Source organism: Falco punctatus (genome assembly GCF_963210335.1).
Source record: "Falco punctatus genome assembly, chromosome: 1".
NCBI lineage: Eukaryota > Metazoa > Chordata > Aves > Falconiformes > Falconidae > Falco > Falco punctatus.
Window position 1 is genome coordinate 23,402,469 of NC_137580.1, and position 13,624 is coordinate 23,416,092.

The 13,624-nt window shown below is 42.4% G+C and overlaps 1 protein-coding gene across 1 annotated transcript in view; it reads right to left on the reverse strand.

The window, feature by feature from the left end:
• Positions 1-13,624, reverse strand: part of FRAS1 (Fraser extracellular matrix complex subunit 1) — a 173,862-nt gene that overhangs the window by 107,839 nt on the left and 52,399 nt on the right. Inside the window, exons 3-4 of the mRNA XM_080407940.1 lie at positions 3,534-3,641; positions 350-442 (exon numbers count right to left, since the gene is read on the reverse strand). Of these exons, the coding sequence (XP_080264066.1) occupies positions 350-442; positions 3,534-3,641 (201 nt within the window). The remainder of the gene's footprint in view (positions 1-349; positions 443-3,533; positions 3,642-13,624) is intronic.

Genomic DNA, 13,624 nt, shown 5'->3' on the forward strand with positions numbered 1-13,624 from the left:
AAAGCCTTCTTTCCAGATAGCTAATATGTCAAGTTTGCCGTGCTTTGCTCCCCTCCTAACATTACTATATTGTCTCAATCATCCACAGAAACAGCAAAGTGAATGAATGAGTGGGAAACTTTCTGCCCTTAAGCCAAGCAGGACACATGATTGCTCAGCAACACATTCCCTTTTTGCAAACCATGCTGACCAAAGTCAGGTTATATTAAATTATCTGACAGCGGCAGAATATAAGCCCAATGAACTATCCTTCTCCTGGACGTCAGCTAAGCATCCTTCACTGACATGAAACAGAGAGCTAAAAAACAGAAAGGATTGTCCCTGCCAAGGAATATGACATAGCACTCACGCTGTGGATCTGCCCTTCATGCTGGCAAAATCCTTCAGCTCGGGAGGCACACTCAGGGCAGCACTTCTTGGAGACTATTTGGAGCACTTCTCCCTAAAAAGATACAAGAATCCAATAAGCAGTTCACGTGAAATAGAGACTTCGACATGATGGTAAAGACAAGGAGTCTTACTGGGCCAGGTGCTCTCAGTTTGGAGAGCAAATGTATTATGTTAAACATATAATGCTGCTACACCAGATCCCTTTGTTGAGAGGTGGTACATCAGTTTGCTGTATTTGACATTTTACCATCAAAACAATAGTAGGAGAATTCACCCCCCTAACGACACAATTAGGAAGTCTCCAGTTGAACTAGTTTTCAAACAAGAATGAAGAATAGAAAGCGGTTATTCAAGACCAAAAAAACCCCCAAGATTACTCACTGAAGGCCCTCTGAGAAACATGGTCCAGATGTAATTTTTTCCATAGTTTTCTACATGTACAGGATTGATCTCAGTCTAACATTTCACCACACCAGAAGTGCAACTGGCAGGCAGAATGAATGTGCATCCATTAACTGTACTTCTTTGGCTTAATAACCACCACTTTTTTTTAAATAACTCTTCTTTCAAATTAACTGAAAACTACCGACCACTTCAAACCACAGCACAGTCGGACGATGCTGCTACCACTTTGCTTTGTGTGTCCCAAGGGCTTAGCAAGCCAACAACTTGCTATGTCCTGTTTGGCAGCAGAGAGAAAGATGATGCTGATGGAAACAACTCATCAGATGAAAGGCGAAACACATCAGTAAAGGCATCAGCCAACACTGGGAAGGATAATGGACTCCCGTCACTGAAAACGGCTCCACAGCCATGCTTTCACGCTCCTCCCAGCTACACATTAAACACCCCAGGCCTGGCACAGCACCCCACAGACAGGACAGCGATAGCTGCGGGAGGACTTCATTTTGTAAGGGTGTCTGTCACTGGTGGCAAGTGTGCAGATGAGGGCCCCTGGCACCACCCGAGGCACCGCAGATCTCAGCATTTGCCTCCTACAGCCTATAACAAAAAAAGGCCAAAAAATTTTACTGATGTGAGCAGGTTATCTGGAGAGGGAGAAAACAGAAAACATGTCAGGTTTGGGAAATGAAATGTAGAAAAATTTTATCCATGAGTCACCTTCCTCAAACTATTGCAAAGGTGTTTCTCAGGAGGCATACTCTATCCTTTCCACTTTTAAAGGGTACGACCAACATCTAAGGGATTCCTGCTCAAAAGGGAGTTATTATTTGTTTTGCTATAATAAAAAATGAAGACACTGTGATGCCAAAAAATTCTCTTCCCTTTCACCTTCTATTTGTATGATAAAAGTGACTAGAATAATTTGAAATGTCACAAGTTTTCTTTCTGTTTTCTAAAAAGAAACATTTTGATTTTTCAGACCGCAAAAAGTTTCTCACTTCCAAGGTTTCCTTCAATGCCCTGTTTTTTTAGAAGGTGGGAAACAAAATTAGTATTCCATTTACCTTAAACCATGAAACCCTATTCAACTGTGAACCTGCTGTGGAGAAATTGTTTTTGGTTGTTGGTTTGTTTTGGTTCACACACAGAAATAACATTTCCCGATTTTCTACCTACTCAAAACATTCGGGATGTACAGCAGTAGGTTTTACATACAAACGTTTAGAATACCACTGGGAATGTTTTTTGCAAAGACTGCCTGGCTTTGTTTATGCCTTGTTGTTGTAAACAAGATCAGCAATATTAGCATAAATCTCATAATATGCAAATAAGGAATAAACCATGGAGAGGGATGGCGATTTCTGACCTTGTTCATCAGTGGTTGGTTTATGCTTGAAGCACGACAGCATTTTTTACTTCTGAGATCCTTGATGATCCTTTGCAACATTTAAATGGCCAGACCTTTATGGAACACTTAAACTCTTTGTCTTGAAGATTACTCATGTCAAGGAGTCACACGTTCATTTCATGCTGTAAATCTATTTCCCTTTATGAGCTTTAAAGTTGTCACCTTTTCATTTATCCAATTTTTTAAAATTAACATCTTACCTAGCCCACTCATTATGGGGTGTGCCATGACAGCACTCCTTTTTTTTTTTTTTTTTAATTTCTCTCCTCTTTTGCCAAAGAATCCTAACATCTGAGTCTTGCTTTGATCAATACACAGAAATAATGGGGAAAACCGGTAAGAAACAAAATTATTGCCTTGTTAATGCTGTCATATTGGAAAACACTTTAACCTCCTTCATAAAGCCATATAATTATATTGGCAGTGCCTCTTTAAAACACTAATTTACATTGCCATTCACGCATACTACCCCAGTAATCCAGATGCTAATGCAAGAGCAATTCCATGGCCAATTAGCTGTAACCATTAATGAGGGCTCAGATAGAAAAAGATAAATGGGAGACAAGGAAAGCTCAACAACCCTCACAAGGCAAAAGAAACTGAAAGACAATCTTAGCTCTGTTATTGTTCGTCAGAGCGGAAAGCGTCCATCTGCATGTTCGGGGGAGACCCAGCCCCAGGTCCAAATGGAGTATGACTGGAAGCTGGGCTCATGCTGGGAGGTCTGAACCCAGTTCAGGTGCTTCCTTTGGGGACCAGACTGCCCCGGGAGCACAGACAGCCTGCAAGCTGTTCCAACACCAAGCCTCTGGCTGTAGTGTGGCGAAGGAGACAACAGTTTCACACACTGGGTTTTGCTTTCGTGTTTCTTGCACAGGCTTGCATCAATGAGAAGTGAAAGGGCGCAGAGGCTGTGCCTGACCCTGGGCAGTCACGCACACCCTGGGAAGAGAAATGGGATTTCACTGCTTCCCACAAATCCTGCTGTGAATCAGACCAGGAGGTTGACAGTGCAGCTGTCACCACAGTGTACAAAGATAACCAACCAGTGCACCTCTGCCAGTCCCTCCAGGGAAACACCTCATGCTGCATCCTCTGTTTGTGTCTCTCCTAATACAAGGGGAGCTTTGCTTCAACAGGGACTGTTACCTCAACTGCTCCCACCATACCTTTATGTGCAACACAGGGTGGCGGACCCCAATGAGCATTTTGACATGTAACTATTCCAGGGGTTTACAGCTGGGGAAGGGTAGGAACTCCAGAGTGACCTGGCATTTCTACCACCACACAGAATGGGTCAGCTGGCACCTGGAGAGCTGCAGCCCCTTACCTTCGGAAAGTCACACTGAGGGTGTTTGCAGACAGTAGGTTCACAGGTGACAATATTGCTATGGCAACGGCAGTCTTGGCAAGAATCTGGCTTCCAAATTGTGTTATTCTGCAAAAAAACGTAAGTTTTAAATTAGACCCATACAGCACAAAGCATGTGCTATTTTACCCAACAGCAAATGGCTCAAATAGATCAATAGAGACAAAATGGAAGAGTAAAGTCTGCAACAGACCACCCCTCCCTCCCACACACTTATCAGGCACAACTTCGGTACTGTTCACTCAGTAACTTCAAACACGCAGTTGAAAGACAAGGCCTTGCACAACAAATAATCAACTCCAACGGTACGATAGTCGATAGGACATAACCTCTGATAATCTCAATTGGTGTCAAAATTAAAATGTGATTACAGCATCTCTGGGAAACCCCTCCATAATCAAGTTCCGACTGCGCAAACTGCGGCTACTGCTATGGTCACAGCTTAGGAGCTAAGCCAGCTCTGAGGCTAACCTGCCCCTGGCCGGGCAGCTGTGGCCCCACTCAGCACCCATGAGCTGATGGAGAATGCAGGTGAACATGGACATGCTTGAATCCAAACGAGCTGTTGAACGTAACCTTCAAAAATTTGTGAGTCTGCAGGTTCACAGTAAGAAAATGTTCTCATGTCAAAACCATGATGTAAACTGTGCTCATCACATTAGGCTATAAGATGGAAGGAAAGGTCTGAAGAGCCTAAGATGCAATTAAACTGATTTAGTCAAAAATGCTAAATGCATGGCCAGGTATGAACAGGCTCCACCTGCTCACATTGATTCCAAAATGTCACGAAGGGGACTCTGATGGAGCAGACAGTCCAACAGAATTGGAAGTAGCTGTCGCCACCACTCGATCAGTGCACCCGACTGGAACACCCACAGCTAATTAGCAAGGGTTTTCACCACCCCTACTTGACCCCCTTCCATTCCCTCCACACCGAGGTCATGATCCCACGCCACCACCGTGCTTTCATAAGGCAGCTCAGGCCCTCATCCAGTTGCTTGGATGCTTGCCAGACTTCTCCCTCCCTCCCACCAGCATCTCCAACGTTTGAGCCACCACTTGGGACTCATTACTTTCAGTAGGATGCTTGGGAAACAAAGCCGCCTTTCTCTTTACTCCTGAACACTAACTTCCAGCCATCCTGGTATCAAACAGCATCAGCAGCATCCCAGTGAAGCAGCCAAGCCTGCCTGTCACCACCCTCCCTACGAAAACATCTTGTCTGCACTCATCTCCTCTGCAGTGCCACTCCACCCGTGCCAAGCATCCTTTCTCCGGCCATTTAAAAAAAGCAACCAGTAACTACATACTGAGCTCATCCAAATTATACAATTGCTGCATTCATATTTATCTGTTTTTCAAAGCCTTCAGTTAAAGTCACCAAAAGAAAATGGAAAGAGGAAGATCAATTTCTGACCTGAAAAACTCTTTTCCATTAGACAACCGCTGTGCGTACTACTAGGCTAAATTTATGCCACACAGGAAATTTTCCTATGTAGTACAGCCAGCCGCTATTCAAGTCATTAAATTTCATTTCTAATTGATTTGAAAGACAACCAGACTTTGCTACTCATTTACACAATATAGTGATTTACTCCAATAAGTCAATTTACTCACGGTGTAAAGTACGAGTTAGGGAAATGAAGACATGAAAAGATGATTAACAGTTTATTACTACGAACACATTTAGGGCTAACTGCTCAAACTGGTAAGCATAACGATAAAACACTGCAATGTGCCTTAAAGGCCCATTAGACTGCTTAATGAGAGCAAAAAAATCTTGAAAAATCTGGCCACTTGCTCAGGAGCTGTCGGGTGCTGTGCTCTTTGAGAAGTCAATGTGATGTACTACAAGCCAGCTCGCGCAAGCCACGGAAAGAGGCGACTCGGAGGTTTCACCACAGCTGCGTGACTGCAAGAGGTGGTAGAGGCTCTCTCCTCTTTGACCCATCCTGCATTCAGGGCCGACTGCCGAGCAGAAAAGGCCGGCTGCGTCCCCTCTGAAACAGTGCTCTTTGTCAAAACAAACCGGCTTACTCTACAATGCTGGATAAAGAACGCAAACCTGCAAACAGTGGGATAACCAGAAATACTGCGAACAAATCCTTGTGTCTCTTTGCTGATTTACAAAAGTGTTTCGTTCATATCAAACCGTGCTCTTCTCTGGCGGCAAAGCTTATGCAAGGGGAACAAACACCCCGGCAGCAGCAGAGATTTAGGGAGATTCTCTGTTAATGGAACGAAGGTGGCAACACAAAGCTTAATAACAGCAAGAGGTGGCAGTAAGCATGCAGCCCCTTGGGGTAAGGTATCAACAAGTCAAAGAAAGATGGTAATTTCTGCTTGGGTTGTAACAGTTGGTTCTCCTCTCACATCCACATGGCTGTGGCAGTAGAACAGAAACCTTGACTCCATCTCTGCCAGCAGATTTACAGTACAGTTACAGAATAAATTCAGGTTAAGTTATGTTTCTGCCAAGCTTTAGCTAACACACATCCGAGTTAACTCATTCTACTCTCTTTCACAAAGCTTTGTCACACTTAGATCCATCCTAAGATTCCTAAATCCACGACAACACCAAGAACTCCAAACACCTTTTCCACTGGCAAAAAGTGCCGTTGAATCTGTTTACGACACCATTTGTTAGATGTATCTATTGATTTATTCCTTCACTTGTTTGTTCCCAGCTGGAAGGAGAATCCCAAAGCAGTGGGTGGCAGAGGAGAAAATGTGCACGACAACGATGTCAGCAGTGAAAAGCAATCTGCATTTTAGAACAGGCAGCTCACTGCAGGGTGAGGCTGCTGCCTCAGAAGCAGCCACGGGGGAAGCACTGGGCACAGGGAGCAGGAAGGAAGACAGCAAATTACCTGCCTCACCACTTGGCTCTCCTAAACCTTTACCTGCAGCCCCTCTCCTTTGTATATATATAAAAAAATTATTAAATTTCCATGGTGGAATAACGGCCAAAGCACTCACATGGCAAGAGGTCAGCACAGAGCCACTCTCACTCACATTTTGAGACTTAAAAGCCCACGTTTCTGATAAGAAAACCTTCTCTTTGGCCTTCACCCTCCCCTATTTCTTATTATAGTCTAAGCAGGCTGGACTCAAATCAGCTTTTTCTAAATCCACACAGAAGACGCTTGGAAGCATCGGCATGCATCAGTGATTTACATTTGCCAGGTATCAGATCAAAACCGACACGTGTCTGCAGAGGTTTTAAGAATTCAGAACCTAGTTAATAGTCAAGAAACTACTACCTGATTTTTTGGATGTGAAAGTCTTCCATGCAGTTCACAGCGTTCAGCTCTTTTGACAGTTGAACATTTAGCTTAAGATTCCTGGCTAGAGAGCAACAGACCTAAACTCAGATTTGAAAAGTCTGGTGACAATTATGTTTACTGATTTCTCCATACAAAGGTGGAGGCTTTATTCTCTGTAATGCTACCAAATGTCTAAATATTACAGTCACAGTAAACTGAGCACAGCGCAATGCTCTAGCTATGAGTCATTTGAAGTGCAAGGCCATTTAATTCCTTTGAGATGGGAGAGAAAAGCTGCACATGTACTTCATATACATGGTGGAAATACATAAAAGAACGGGGAAGTTACTGCAGAATTACTTTTGGTTGTATTCCTGAGTGCTGACTATTTCAGGATCACATTTCAAACTAATTTTAACGTGTTCCCTGTTTACATGGAAGTGTGTAGCTGACAGCTGCTAATACAGGAAAGCATAGAAAGATTTGTTGCTGTGTTATTTAGAGCTCTTATGACCTGGAGAATGCAGACTGCTAGTCATTTTAATTATTCTTAATTATTCTTTTTTGTTTCTTTCATTTCAAATGTGACTATTGCTAAGGCAACCAAACATGGGACAACAGCTTAAGAATGTTCTTCCCAGTTTTGCCCCTAGCTAACCGTGAGATCTTGGTCCACCCAAGCTAGGAGAACATGTTCACAAGTAACGTGGAAGCCCCAGTATTACAAGAAAGGCTCTCAAATCAGTCTGCAGATAGGAACTGAGATACTGATCACCCAGCTGCAAAACGAGGATCCCACCTACCTGTCCTGCATGCTGTAAGGATTAGTTAGTATTCATCCAACATTTGCAAGAACACTTTGAAGCTCCTAGGTGTTCCTGTTTTAACCACAAAGCTAGACTTTTCCGTAGACACTTACAGAACTGCTGTAAGTCCACCTTACATCTTCTCCAAGGCACTGTACCTCAGTGGACAAATTATCTCCTACAATTTAAGCACTGAATTCCTATCCTGTTAAGTACACTTTTATCAATGACAATTTAAGGAACTTTTTCCTTACAAGTACTAATATAATTAACAGTATAAATAAAGAAATCATGTGCACAGAGCACTTTGAAGAGGGAAAGCACTCCTTAAGCGCCAAGTAGTGCCATTATAATTTATTTATTCTTTGGATTTCCCTACATCAAAAGAAGAAATGATACCTAATCCAACTGAATTTTAAAATGCCACACTGCAAAAAGAGATATCTACATTACACCTTGGTATGCGGAACAGGGGCCAAAAAAGCAAGATATGCTCGCAAACCTTTAAAGCTTGCAGGCACCCAGACACATGACAAAATAAAATAAAACCCAAGACACAGAGGCACAGTGCAAGCACATACTGGGTTTGGAGAATACTGATGAGGACTTAGAAAAAGGCAGGACAGAGAGCAAAAGAGCTGTACATTAAGAAAAGGCTAAGAATAGGAGGTGGCAAGAAAGCAACCAGCAGTAAAAGCAAAGGAGGGTTGAAGCAAAGAATAAGCTAAAGAGACAAAGAGCAGACACAGTGCTCAAGTGGGAGCCCAGAGCAGCTGTGAGCACTCATGGTTTGATGTTGCCAGGCTGCCATATTAACCAGAGCACAGAAAGACTTAAATCTCTTTGACCATGGCTTTTTTGACTGGCTATTATAACTTCAGATGGCTGCACCTGTTCCTCCTCTACCTCAGCAAAAAAACAAACACACACCAAACAAATCAAAAATAATCGGAGTCTACTATTAATACGTAAAAAGCCTCAGAAATTTAATCAGATGCCGCTTAACATGTGATATCATTACACTAGATAACAGTCTGCACTCTATTCTGGTGCAGTGACTGTGGAAACCAGAGGCATACAGCAGCTGGTTTGTGTCCTCCCCTCAGCCTCCTTTCCATTTCTTATGGCTTCATGAAAATATTCAGTCCATCCATAAAATGTCACTGGCTGCTGGATCGTCCTTCATAGCATGCCAGACTTGTAAAGCCGATCACCTGGTTGCTAGTGTTGCTGCAATTACTAAGCAGGGTGAAACGAGCAGTCTACAGCTGAAGCCTTGATGTTAGCCAGGAAGCAAGCTTGAAATTTTTACCGTCGTGCAGAAAAGAAGGCGGTGCTTATTGCTTCTCATGTACCCTACTACAAGAAAAGCAGCTTTCTTGCTTTTACGAGAAAGCAGTAAAACTCATGCAATTAACTTTCAAAGGGGCTGCTCTGTCCCCTGGCCACCAGACACACGTGATGGTGGCACTGGCTTTGGGGAGCAGGAGGCCACCCCACGGGGCGATGCTACAAGAGAGCACCCAGGCCACGTGTTCCCCAACCTCAGCACCGGGTTGGATTTACTTCATAAGTTGTCTTCCGCCAGAGACATCCGAGGAAAGGCAAGTATCAGATGTCTCGGAGGAGGAATACCAGGCTGCTTTGTTGAAATGGGAGGCAGAGCCCAGAGCAATTACACTTTTGGTAACAATTACCAGCAGCACCCACCAGCTGCCAAGTGAGGAGACTTGGCAGCTCAGTAACACCGCTTTCGTTTATCATTTCCACTCCAATTATCTGACAATACCAGGCAATTGGCAGAACAAACCCAAACGTAAGGGAAGCTGAGAGAGCACTACATGGTCTGTGGGGATATCAATTAATGGAGCGATGAAGAGATGAAAGTAATTCAGAGACACATAAAGGATTCCTAGTGTCCATTTGGGTTTAGACTTTATGTTTTATCTTTTGCAATAGGGAGCTGTTGCTGCTGCTGAGTATGTTTTCAAAGCTGGTATGTGCTTGCATATAAAAAAAACACCTTGAAAACGGGCTTTTAACGGGCTTAGTCCAGCATGCCCACAGGCAGAACAACATGGGAATGGCACAGTCCCTGAAACCAAACAAATTCAGCTCATCTCAGTGGAAACAGCTTTAGTCCTGCACTCCTAAGAGAAAACAGAGCAGTTAAGGCAGAGCGTACAGCTTGATTAACAACACGTAAACATGAACACGCTTTTTCAGGAATGGGGAACTATTCTTCCCCTTCTTCCAACTACGGAATTAAAAAGTTAACACAAATTAAAGCAAGGTACTGTTTTCATGGTTCATTAGTCTGCTGCTTTTCTACATTTTCTAACTGTTAAGTCTTTCACCAGTTGTACCAGCCTTGTTAAAACTAAGAGCCTACAAATAAAATTTCCCAGTAGTCCTAAGCTATTTCAGGGATGGAAAGACCATGATATTCAGAGATATTCTTTAGTTAGGTGATGTTGTAAACTTTATCCTATCTTTCATACAGACACAAAAGCAGTCACTAGGAAACGGCTCGAATCGAATGCACAGAGCAAACAGGGTAGATGAATTAAAACAATGTTTTAAAAATCATTAGTCCTAATCATGATTCAAATCAGCATACCAAAATCTTTATTTAGACCAACAGGTCAATTGTTTTCCTGCAGCAGTGTTCTTTTGCAAAGGTTAATAACTTTAGGTTGGTCACTGTTAAAGCAGATTTGTCTGTAGTCCAATATATCCTTTATATAAACACTGCACTCTGGTTCGGCCCTGACTGCCAGAAAACACTGTTACCAATAATTGCTACCTATAATTACTTTAAGGACTGCAGTTTACCACATTTTTATTCTGGTTCTTATGCATTCCTCCCCCTTTCTAATCAATTCATATCAGCACCTCTATAATGAAAAATTAACAGCAATACTATCTCTGAAGTAACCTTTAATTAGTTAAATAACTTTCCCTGTGATGAGTATGTAAGAAAAGAACATTTTGCATTTAAAAGCAATAATTAAAGGTAACATAGTTGCATCACACTAAGTTGTAGACCTAGTTGATCTCACCCAGTTCTTATTATTGAAAGAAGGGTTTTTTTCCCCATGCTCATTAACCTGTAGCTTTAAATGAAGAAGAAGAAACTGCTTGAATACACTTACATTTATAATTATTTCCTTGGTCCCTGCACAGAGGGCTACCATTGCCAGAAATGGATTTAGCACTGTACTCATTCTATGTGTTTATTGAAAAAAATCCAGAAGCTCAACAGAGTGACTTTTAAAAATGGTTGTAAATACACCCTGGTTTTTCCTCATTAACATTCATGATTTTAAAAAATTACAATACCCTTAAGCCTTCCTATTGGTTGTCAAAATCCATTTTTTCAAAACAAACTGGATTTGAATAGAGCTGTTCCAATGTTGTATCTTAGAAGTATCTTATGAGCTTTCTGCTTCTGTTCCGTTTTAAATTCCTTTTACACCTATATATGCAGATAAGTGACATAAGCTTGAAAAATGTCAGACAGTATGTGTTCAATACTAGCACCAATAAATAACGGGTACCACAGTAAGACTTGGTCCCACTCACTCTCTTCCACACATTTCCTTCTCCTGCACTTATATTCAAAACCTAACCAACATCCAAGGATGTAACTTTTCCAGCTATCATATTTTGTATTTCATTTCTTCCATGGGAGAAGTAATTTTAAATTATGTTTATGGTTATGTTGTAAAAATCAGGAACTTTTAACCCATTTATAAAATCAGCACCAGAAGTGGAAGAGAAAAGAGGAGGGAGATTAAAAACTTTTGAGTTTCTCTCTCAGCGCTGCATTCATTTTTATTATCTGGAAACACAGGCAACTTGAAAACATTACCCCAAGCATGGAGAGACTAACGACTATATTTCCTTCCACATAATCAAGCCCTCTTTCCCTCTTGAATGAAAGTATAACTTGTCTTCAACATCCCTCTGTAAACCAATAAGAGTTTTAAAAGATTTTTTTTTTAAAAAATACCCCCCACAATTTTGACAATGTCCCCCAAGCTAGAAGATTGGCTCTCTCCTGAGACCTGGAGGGTACAAAGCTGGTTCCATTACCTACCACCAACACAAGCAGGAACTTGGTTTGCTTTTCTTTTCTTTTGAACTGAAATCAGAAATTATTTCCTCTTTCCAGGACAGTAGTAAGGCGGCACCTCTTATCTGATCCAACACAGAAGACCTCCCAGAAAACAGTGGTATCTTGGCAATACGCCACTGTCTCACACTGTGGTATCACGAAGCCTCAGGTAAGAATACCCACACCCAAACCATACAGCACTGCTGGAGGAAAGCACCCAGTGGCTCTGGCCACCTCACTGTGGACAACACACCCTGCTCTTAATTATGGGCGTTAAGAATGAAAGGTGTGAATGCTTATGGCCAGTCACTTCTGTACAGCACCATTTGTTATCAACTTGACATGTTTTAAAAACATTTTCTTAAGCCCCAACAATGTCGCAGGAGCAAGAAAACCTCACCCAAAACAGCCTGCAGCTTTGCAAATTTTCTTCACACTTTTAAGTCCATCTATAAAAGGACATGGTGAACACCTAATAGTAAAACCAATTACTAGAAGGGAAGGGGTTGCAATTTTAACATCACTGGACGCAGCGAGAGCAAAGATCCATCTCGCTCAGGAGCTTGCTTCAACAGCTTCAGACACCTGAGAATACAAATACAGAAAATGATACTTCTTCCAACAACACCCTCCATGCAGTTCATAGCTCAGTGACTTCCCAAGTCAGAAGCTGTGTTTCTGCATTTAATAATTCTCATGGCTTTCTTCTCTGTGAATTTGTCCAGTGTCCCCTTGGAGTCATGTAAACTTTGAGCATCAACATCTTAGAGCAAAGTTTTAGCGCTTAATCACACAGAGAGAAAGAAAAAAGAAAAAAAGTAACTCCCTTGTGAAGAACTAAGGCTTGCATCATACTGTACGAGAAAGGGACAAAACCAAGGGCCAGGGAAATAAATGGTATGATACCACACTGGATCCTTGTAGAGAGCTGGAATTTTCCTTGGTTGGCAACTTAAGGCAGGAGGGGAACAAAAAAATGAGAAGAAAGAGACAAACCTAGAAGACCTACACGCAATTCCTGTTTGTGCAGACAACTACTGATATCACAGCCATGAAGCTTCTCTTCCCTGTGCTTGCACTGCCCTTCCTGTCCTGTGTCTGTCCAGACAGCAAATTTCCTGACATTGGGACCCACCTTTCTTACACCCTTCTTCAGCATTTGACGAGCTCTGTTAAGTCCTGAAAAGGAGTCGATGCTGTGGTGGCTCAGCTGAGCTAGCCAAGAAATGCCAAGGCTGCTGATCCATGCCTGACCCCGCTGACGCCATCAGGCCATGAACTAACCCCTCACGCACGTGTCTTTGCTGCAGTAATCATGGAAAGGGCACACAGGGCACATGAGTGTTAAATGAGAAAGGGGGGGGTGGGGGGGGTGTCCCCTTTTCTTTTTCCATTTTCTGGTGCTGCAGATTTTTTCCATGCCAAATTGTGTGTTAAGGTCAATTTAACGCACACACTGGCAATTCTCCTTAGCATCCAGAAAAACACGTGGGGTCCTCCTGCTGCTTTTTTTCCCCTTTACTCCAATAGTTCCTAACCTGCCAACTGGCAAATTTCGAACATCTTCCCCCCACAAAATGACTTCTGAATGGCTATCAAACCCAGACTGTTTGACTGAACAGGTGTTGAAAAGAAGGGAGGTAAGGGATTAATTAACCTAAACTTGATCACGGCTTTAATTATAACATTTATTACAATATAATGGCTATCTCTGGAGCAGCAGGAGTCACAATCTCCACTTCTCCACTCTGCAATGCTCCGGTGTACGTGCAAAGCATGCAGGTGTACCTAAGTTTTACGCGTCCAAGAGCACCAAGGAGGTTATGTGCTACCCCCTAAAAACAATGCTGCTTGTTTGCA